General features: G+C 46.7%; 2 protein-coding genes across 5 annotated transcripts; one reads left to right on the plus strand and one right to left on the minus strand.

Moving 5' to 3' along the window:
• Positions 1-841: 841 nt before the first annotated feature.
• LOC127313768 (uncharacterized) lies at positions 842-7,955 on the minus strand. Of its 4 annotated transcripts, none has more exons than XM_071823350.1 (2): positions 7,857-7,953; positions 842-6,612 (listed from the first exon to the last, which is right to left on the minus strand). In XM_071823350.1, the coding sequence occupies exon 2, from the start codon at positions 5,534-5,536 to the stop codon at positions 4,697-4,699; it is 840 nt and encodes a 279-aa protein (XP_071679451.1). In that variant the 5' UTR covers positions 5,537-6,612; positions 7,857-7,953; the 3' UTR covers positions 842-4,696. The 4 variants fall into 3 exon arrangements, with proteins under 4 accessions (XP_071679453.1, XP_071679451.1, XP_071679454.1 ...); XM_071823352.1 differs by having other exon boundaries at positions 842-6,574; positions 7,857-7,955; XM_071823351.1 differs by having other exon boundaries at positions 842-6,609; positions 7,857-7,951.
• Positions 6,875-9,193, plus strand: LOC139833163 (protein FAR1-RELATED SEQUENCE 5-like). Its single transcript, XM_071823349.1, has one exon. It carries the CDS (start codon positions 6,878-6,880, stop codon positions 8,993-8,995), a length of 2,118 nt encoding a protein of 705 aa, XP_071679450.1. The 5' UTR covers positions 6,875-6,877; the 3' UTR covers positions 8,996-9,193.
• The last annotated feature ends 225 nt before the right edge of the window (positions 9,194-9,418 follow it).

Here is a 9,418-nt window from a genome sequence, read left to right on the forward strand (position 1 = left end):
CATTCATCTCCAAGCCAAGCCCATGGCCAAGGAGAAGATGGCCGACCTCTACATTCGAGGGAGGATGTTGTGTGGAAGCACCAAGGGCCTCCTACCTGTCTATGATATTATGAACCGCATCTACCGCAGCACCATCAACCCCAAGCATACCAACCACGATGAGGTGCATGGATTCCTTGTGAATCTCCTTGTGGGCACACATGAGTTGAGGGGCCGCGGCAAGCAACTAGATGTCATGGACTACATTTGGCATGAGATGCGTGATTGTGCTTTCCTCCGCAAGCTTCCTCAGTACGCCCCCATGAGGCTCATTTGCATCAAGTGGGATCAAGAAGGCCGCGGAGATCTTCTGGAACAATGCCGCCCCAACGTCACCATTCACAAGGAGAAGAGTCCGCTTGTCAAGGACCATGATCTTCCAAGGTTTGGCAAAGGGGCTCCCAAGGACAAGGATGAAGACGAGGCCGATAGCGACGACTCCGATAGCGACGACTCCGACTATGTGCCCAACTCCATCAAGCAAAAGGGCCTCTTCGCCAAGCTCACCGCTCGCCTCAAGAAGTCCTTTTGCTTCAAGAGGGACCTCGAAGATAGGATGTACCAAGCTCATCACGACAACAAGAAGATCTGCCAACGCCAAAAGGCGATGATGAGGCACATGCAACTCCCGGTCTCCGAGGGCTCCGAGGACAGCATCACTCCTCCCGGTGAGTGGAAGTCAAAGCTTGTTTGGTCTAGCTCCGAGGAATCCATCCCCGAGCCACCTCATGGCAAAGGCCTTGCCCAAGATGAAGAGTATGATGATGGAGAGGAGGAGGACGTCGAGGATGAAGGTGATGACAACGAGGATGATGATGACGAGGAGGATGACGACGACGAGTGATTCCCTTGGGACGCTAGTATGCTCCTTCTCCCTTTTTGGTGTCTCGATGCCAAAGGGGGAGAAGTTGATCTATTAGGACGGGAATTTGCATGGGGATGCCAAGGGCTTGGTGGCTTCGTTTTGGTTCTTTCGGCCTTGGCATCAAACCTTTCCCCTAGTTATTCGGAACTTTATTCGTATGTGTGTTTGCTACTCTATTCGTGGATCTCCCGATCCCCCCGTTTGTATTAAGACTTAATCGTGCGTAGCTTAATGGTCAATGGTCTCCATTATTTATTCTTTGTTTGGCCATATCATTCCTATGGAGGCACTTATTATTATGGTGAGTTTGGGTTTTCTCAAGGCAAAGGTATGAAAAGGTTCACCCAAACTCCCCTATATACAAATTTTCTTGCCTCTATAGTGTACTTGTGCTACATAATCTTGTCATATGATCATCTTAGCACTTGTGCTTGGTTTGTAAAATTTAGGGGGAGTTCTCTCTAGCTAGGATGTGTGCATTTGTATACAAATGCATATTTTAAATAAGCACACATCTAGGGGGAGCTTCGCCTATACTTGCAAACCAAAATACCTTATCATAATATCCTATGAATTATTGCAAATTCGTGTGTTGTCATCAAACACCAAAAAGGGGGAGATTGTAAGAGCAAGATCCATATCCCGTGTTTTGTGTGTTTGATAACAACACTCAAACAATTCTAACTGTGCACAAAGTTTGTCATTGATAGGTTTGCAAGATGCACGGTACCCTCGCTGAGCACATTATGATCAGAAGACCGAAGCGTAGTTCTTAGGGTTTCTGGTTTTGTGTGTGTGTCGTGAGGTAACATGGTAGGAGAGGAAGAGAGGAAAAGCTGTTTTAGCCATAGCGGTACTACCGGTACCAGGAGCGGTAGTACCGCTACCCCTACTGGTACCGCCCGTGATACCGCTCTGAGGCTTGCACATGGAAGTGTCCCACAGAACACGATGCGGTACCTTCACGGTACCTTGAGCGGTAGTACCGCTTGAGGGCGGTAGTACCGCCCACGGTACCGCGCTAAGTACCGTAACGCATTACGGTAGTGCCGCTCTGGTACCGCTCGGGTGCCGCTTGGGATCCAGTAAGGTCTGGACCCTATTGCGGTACCGCAAGCGGTACCGCGAGCGGTAGTACCGCAATGTGTCCACGTGGACAAGTTCAGTGGGGATTCGAACTCAGAGCGGTAGTACCGCTTCCAGAAGCGGTAGTACCGCTTAGGCAAAAACAGTGAGTAACGGTTGAATTTGGAGGGACCTATATAAAGGACCCTTCTTCTCCAGCCAGCCTCAGCTCTTCTCTCTCTCTCTCCTCCATTGTTGCTGAGCTCAAAATTGAGGGGATCTCCTCATCCACCCAACCAATCTTGCTCATACTTTGTGAGGTGGTGGAGGAGACCCCGATCTTTCATTCTACCGAGAGAAAGTTCACCAATTCGTGGTAGTCCTTAGTGGATCTTGGAGTTAGGGTTCCTTGGTGGAAGAGCTTCTTGGTGGAGCACTGGAAGAGCTTCTTGGTGGAGCACTAGAAGAGCTTCTTGATGGAGCACTGGAAGAGCTTCTTGGTGGAGTATTGGAAGGGTTCCTTGGTGGAGCATTGGAGATGGGTTCCTATGGTGGAGCATTGGAGATGTGCAGCTATTGAGTCTAGCTTGGTGATGTACTAGCTCCATAGGGTGTTGGGAGCATCCTTGTGTGTGGAGCTCGGCCCAACCTTGTGAAGGAATCACCGCCTCGACCGGTGCCTTAGTGGAAGAGGGAGAGCACCGCCGTGGAGCTCTCTCGGGGAAGAAGGTGAGGCCTTCCTTCGTGGTGTGGCCGTCTAGTCTCTTGTGTGAGACTAGCACCTCCTCAACGCAGACGTACTTCCTGTTGTGGAAGGAACTGCGGTAAACAAACCTCGCCTCGCCTCCGCGCCCTCCGGTTGTCTCGCTCCTTACTCTTACTACCTTGTTGTTTCCTTTACTTGTTGCACATGCTCTAGCTTCATCGTAGGATCATTGCTATTGCAAAAGTTATCACCTTTACCTTCCGTTGCGCTAAAATTGAAAAAGGTTAAAACTTGCCGTAGCGTCATTCACCCCCCCTCTTGTTCGCTACGATCCATTCATCCATACACAAAGGTACATCGCCATTTTATTCCAACTGGCAAATCATGCACTGTTACATCAATCAGACGACGATCCAACCTGAACAGCTGGACATCAACACTCTCATCCCAAAATAAAGCTAAGCCACCCCCTTTCCCTTTTTCAGTAAAGGTGACCACATGCTTAAGGCCTAGCCTCCATCTAAGCCCCTCCACAAACACTTTATTTTTCCTTGTTTCAGAAAGAAATAAAATCTTCGGCCGGTGGATCTGCATAAGCCTCATAAGTTCTTGAACTGTCTCGGGCCGGCCTAAGCCCCGACAATTCCAGCTGAGAATTTTCATGGCTCCTGACGGGCGACCACAACCGCGCCTGTCAGTTTCCCGGCAGCCCCAAGGCCGGTTGCTTCCTTTTCTTCCTCCACCTGAGCCTTTTCCACTCCACCAGAATCGTCCACCCTCTCCTAAAGCTCACCCACTCCAACCCCCACCTCCTCTATTACATGTACAATAGAACCCTCACACACACCCACATCACCCACACTACCAGCACACACACGTTTACATGATTCACTCACATCCTCAGCTTTCCTCTTCCCCATACTGGCAGTAGTGACTTCTTCAAACTGGATCACAAGCTTAGCATCTGCACCTGAAGATAAGTTAGTTAATTGATCTGTACCCATCACTTGGGTCACAGACCCATCAACATCAGCAGCCACAGGTAAGTCACTGTTGTCGTCGGCCTCATCCGTTGCCGGTGGTTCAGGGATTCCAGCAATGAAGTGCTTGACGCCCCCGTACCGAACAACATCGAGTTCGGCAGCTTGCTCTCTGAAAAGCCTCCTCCAGCGCTTCATGGCCAGCATTTCTTCAGGTGCACCTACTGCAGCTCTCTGCTCCGTCTTGGCCAGCGGCTTGGTGAAGTCTGCAGTCTCTTTCTGATTGTTGATCGGCTGATGATGAAGTACCAGCTTGGCTGGATTGGTCGAGGGAGAGCGGTCCCCATCCATAGCTGTTGGAGCCACCAGCACGAGGGGTTGGGATGCCCCCCTAGGAGTTGTTGAAGAAGCAGGGGCCGCCTCCGTCGGAGGAGGAGGCTCCACTGACACCGCCAGCTTGATAACCGCAGAGGAGACGACCTCAATCACCTCCACGGGCGCCTTAAGGGCACCGTCCTCCACGGCATCATCCTCCACATCACCTTGGATGGTTGGTACATCTTGGGGCTTGATGAAGCCACTTGGCCGCCCCAAACTTGACGACGAGGGGCTGCCATATCTTTTCTCTTGCTTGTAGCGCGGAGCTCTGATGCGGGTCGAATAGGACGCGACACGAACAAGCTCCAGAACCTCTCCGAAGTATGGCCTATGATTCCACAACACAAGCAAAAGAAAGGTAATTTCTCATATTTGACAAAATAACGTATCTCTTCAGCACTTCCTTCTAGTTGCACTTTGACCCATCTCATCATGGGTTTATCCACCGGGTGCTCTACCCAGACACGGAGATGCTCGTCGACGATGACCCCATCTCTGTTGGACACCGCGAGCACCTTGCCAAGGTTTGCCCCTAGCAGCCAACCCATATCCACCTTCATGAGTGGGTATGGGAGATCCCGTATCTGAACCCAGATACGCATGGCATCCAGCTTCACATCAGCAGCCTTGCCCTTCCCGTCGAACTCGGCGAAGAGGACAGCATCACCCTTGTGCGTCCAGGGTCCGCCACGCAACAGCTTGAAATTTGACGATGAACCGGTCGTCGTGGCTCGCGGTGCGCTGCACCTCAGCCTCACCATGCAGACGCCACACCGGCTTGAGCCCATCGATGATGGCCTTTGGGTTGGCACGGTAGGCTGAAATCAGCCTGCCCACCACTAGCCACCCCTTAACAGCTCGGAAAGCTGCATCCATGTTGACGATGACAGCCATCTCCACTTCAGAGGGAGCCGGCATGATTGCCTTGCCCTCTCTCCTTGTGGACTGCTGTTCCACCGTGGTCGCCGGGGCACCTGCAATCACAAGCGCCCTCGCAGATCCACCCTTCTCTCCCAAGTTCACCTTGCTGGAGGTAGCCATAGGACTGTGCAAAGAGGAATGAAAGCAGAGACGAGCAGCAGAGTAGAGATGGATACTGAATACACTTCCTCCCAGGCTGTAGAAATACTCACGCTCATGGCCCTTCGCCTGAAATTTCGCCCTCAAATCTACCTTAATTGGCTCTGAATCAACACATTCATCCCCAATTTGAAGAACAGTAACGGAAAAATCACTCCTCTGGTCTTCCCTCCCGCTATCCTTCCTCGCCAGAATACAACGGGGAGGCGAGATCTCCGGCTTCGCTGGCACATCACTGCCCCTCTTCACCTCTCGATCTCCATAAAAAACGATTGAATCCTTACTCATGAATGCCCTTGCCTTCGGCCGCATCAAATCCATACACTTACTTGTATTTCCCGATAGTCGAAGAATATCCCTCGCCCGCTGAGGGAAAGAACTCCACTCGGCAGGGCCGAGATCGCCTCCCTCGATCCGCACCATCCGAGAGGCAAGATGCCCCCGGTGGCCGGAGACGCCCCCATCCCCTCAGGCCCTCACTGCCGCCGCCAGGTCGCCTTGGCTGTCGCCAGAGAACGAACCGTTTTTTTTTCCTCTTCGTTTTATTCTACTATGTATGACATATATTTGGTAGTTTTTGTCATGACAATATGTACATTTGTGCCAAACTTGGGGTTATTATCGATCAGTTTGATAGGGTTTTGCAATCAAAATGATCATTTTGGGTACAAAGCTAAGTTAACTCACATGACAGCATTTTTTGTGAAAGTTATTTCCCCATATTACCATATGGCTATAGCTTGTTATTTTTGCGGCAACTAGGTCGCGTCAAAGGACCCCATGTGAGTTTTTTCTTTTAGTTTTATTTTGAATATCCCTTAATTGAATTTAAATTTGCTCTAAATATGTCTGCACTTTCATACCTACAAGAGGACTGAAATTTCAGTTTTATCATGCATTGTGCGTAGCATGCTATCAGGATATCTCTACCTATTTTCTCCCAAGTACCTCTGAAATGGATGGTTATCCCTGCTCATTCAGACCGGGAGACTAACTGAATCATTTTCAGAAAAAGATAAAGGGGGCTACACTGAACGAAAGGGGAACTAGCAATTAACGGGCTTGGCTCCTCTACAGTTGAGTTATCACAGCACATGTGCTGTAGCTATTAGAATCAGCCCTTCGTTCTAATCGTACGGGTATGATTGCCGAAGCGTTTTCCTGAAAAAAAAATGACTCGATGGCTCTCTTTCCTCCCCTCAAACTGCGCTGGTAATTTGGAAACAAACTCGCTCTTAATACTCCCGTGGAGGGAAAATCTCCTAAGCCTAAAGAATTGGCGCCAAACAAGACACACAGATCAGAGTTTTTAGAACGCCAAAGAGCGATCTGTTCGACCTCAATTGCTTCGCCTGCTTCTCCCGCTCGCCCAAAGGTATACGCCCATGATCTCCCTTTTGGACTCGATCTCCTAGCATCCCCCTCTCATTCTTCTGCCGCTCATCCAAGGTGTATGCTGTTCTGCAAAAGATGCAAATAATCTCCTATTTGGACTCCTCCTAGCAACGAAAAAGAAGATATCAATCTTATTCAAACGGATGCAATAGAATTCTTGTACTGAATTTTCTCTGTCACCAGTAACTACGAAAGAAAGGAAAAAGTAGGTTCTAATGGCTACTGAGACTAACGCCATGGAAAAGGATCAGAACAGGTGTAGTCAGTTTTGTTCATTTTTCAATCTCTATCATCCTTTTGCTTAGTGCGAGCAGACGAATAAATTATGTTATATATGTTTTTCACAGGACAAATAAGGTGCCTACTTGGATGCCTCAAATTGGCATGAAGTTTAATTCTACAATTGAGGCTTGGAACTTCTGGAACTGTTATGGAGGTCATATTGGATTTGATGTAAGGGTAAACTATGAAAACAAGAGCAAAATTGCTGGAGTAGTCACTTCGGCGAGATACGTTTGTTCCAATGAGGGCTATCATGCAAAAGACAAGAGAGACCATAATACAAGGCGTCCCCGTGCAGAAACGAGAACCGGCTGTAAAGTTCGGATGGGAATCACTATTGACCGAGAAGTAGGAAATTATGAAGTACATGAGCTGGATGTTGAACACAATCATGTCCTGCAGTTGCCCGAAACATGCCACTTGATGCCATCACAGCGGAAGATTTCAGCTTTGCAAGCTTTTGAGATTGAAACAGCGGATGATTCAGGAATTGTGCCAAAAAGAGCCCATGAGTTGGCAAGTCGGCAGGTTGGTGGGACAATAAACCTTGGATACATACGTCGTGATCACAAGAATTATTTGCGAACCAAGCGTCAAAGGGAGATGATGTATGGTGAAGCCGGAACCATGCTTAAGTACTTTAAGGATAGAAAGTCAGAGAACCCCGCATTTCAACATGATGAACAGCTAGACTGCGATGAAAAGATCACAAATATCTTCTGGGCTGATGCTAAGATGATCATTGACTATGCTCATTTCGGTGATGTTGTCACCTTCGATACTACATTTGGGACAAATAAAGAATACAGACCCTTTGGTGTATTTGTTGGCTTCAACCATTTTAGAGAAACAGTAATTTTTGGGGCTGCACTTCTATATGATGAAACATTCGATTCTTTTAAATGGTTATTCGACACATTCTTATCTGTGCATAACAAAAAGCAGCCTAGAACTATCTTTACTGATCAAGATATTGCAATGGGTAAGGCAATTAATGCAGTATTTACAGAAGCATGGCGTGGATTATGCAATTTTCACATAATGCAAAATGCCATCAAACACTTACCTCAAAAGAAAAAGGATGAGGACAGCCCAAATGTTCTTGCTGAATTCAGTGCTTGCATGTACAAGTATGAGGATGAGGAAGCCTTTGAAGAAGCTTTCACTGCCATAAGAAGCAAGGTAGATACACAAACTTGGTTGGACAGTATATATAAAGTAAAAGAGAAATGGGCAAGATGTTTCATGAGGAATGCTTACACTCTAGGGATGAGAAGCACACAATTAAGCGAGAGCTTGAACAGTGACTTGAAAAACCATCTGAAATCTGATCTTGACATTCTTCGTTTTTTCAAGCATCTAGAGAGGGTTGTGCAAGGAAAGCGAGATAATGAGCTAAATGAGGAATATGAATCTAGAAAAAAATTACCTAGAGTTAGAATAAGGACTCCTGCAATAATACAGGCAAGCAAGGTATACACACCGTGCATATTTGAAGATTTTCAGAATGAATATGAAAGATCCATCTCAGCATATATCAAGCCATCCGAAGAACACAATGTATATAATATTGCCATTGCAAGTCTTGATCCAGAAAGCACATACGAAGAAGAGAGCAAAGTTATAGTTGATCATGAAGAGCAAAAAGTTCTATGCAATTGTGGGCAATTTGAACGACTTGGTATATTGTGCAGTCATGCTTTGAAAGCTCTTGATGTCATGAATATTAAGTATCTTCCGAGCCACTATATTCTGAAGCGGTGGACTCGAGAAGCACGAAGCGGCACTATTCAGGACAGCTATGGAAATATTGTTTTGGAGGACCCAAGAATGGAAGATAGGTTGTGCTTGAAGTTTTTCGTTCATAAGTTCCATGGCATAGCTTCCAAAGCACTCATATCCGAAGAATGCAGGAAACTAGTAGATGATGCCTTGGAGAACCTTAGCAAGCAAGTTGAAGAAAAAGCTCCTAGTAGTACATGCAGAAGTGAAGCTACATGTGAAGAACCAGATAGTAGTTTACAGACTGCGTGCCTAAAGAAAAAGGAAACAGAAAAGAAAAACTCAAGAAGAAATAAATCATGGATCGACAAGCAGCGCCCGAATAAAAAGAAAAAGAAGAAAGCTGAACTCGTACCCGAAAAAAAATCTTGTTATGTAAATCTCTTAAACCTATCTAAACACATTACATATATTTACAGATGACAATATAGACTAATATTTTTTCTGACTTGTCTGCTTAGAGAGGACAGATGGACACGCCAGCAGCACAACACCAAGCAACTACAGAGCAACCAGCTGGAATAAATGAGAATGCTTTGCAGGAGTATGGGTGGATGACTCGTTTGCTGATGGTATTCGACTTAACATGTTTACAATTCACTGTTAAGAAATATATGAATATTGTTGTGTAATCAGTTCTATCTCTCTTAATATGCAGGGCCAAGTTGACGACAGTTTGGACTTGCAGAACTATATGAATTTTCCTAGCATATGACATAGGCGATAGATACTGAAATTAGTTCTCCAATTTTCCTAGCATAAAGATCTCATTTGCAAGAAACTTTACACTTCAAATATATTCTTTTTTGTTTTCGTGATACATACTGGAAACTAGTTCTCGGGTTT

The sequence above is a fragment of the Lolium perenne genome, chromosome 7, assembly GCF_019359855.2.
Source record: "Lolium perenne isolate Kyuss_39 chromosome 7, Kyuss_2.0, whole genome shotgun sequence".
Classification (NCBI taxonomy): Eukaryota; Viridiplantae; Streptophyta; class Magnoliopsida; order Poales; family Poaceae; genus Lolium; species Lolium perenne.

Coding starts and splice junctions, on each gene's coding strand:
- LOC127313768 (XM_071823352.1), bottom strand. CDS start 5,536: ATGGTGCGGATCGAGGGAGGCGATCTCGGCCCTGCCGAGTGGAGTTCT.
- LOC139833163 (XM_071823349.1), top strand. CDS start 6,878: ATGCCTCAAATTGGCATGAAGTTTAATTCTACAATTGAGGCTTGGAAC.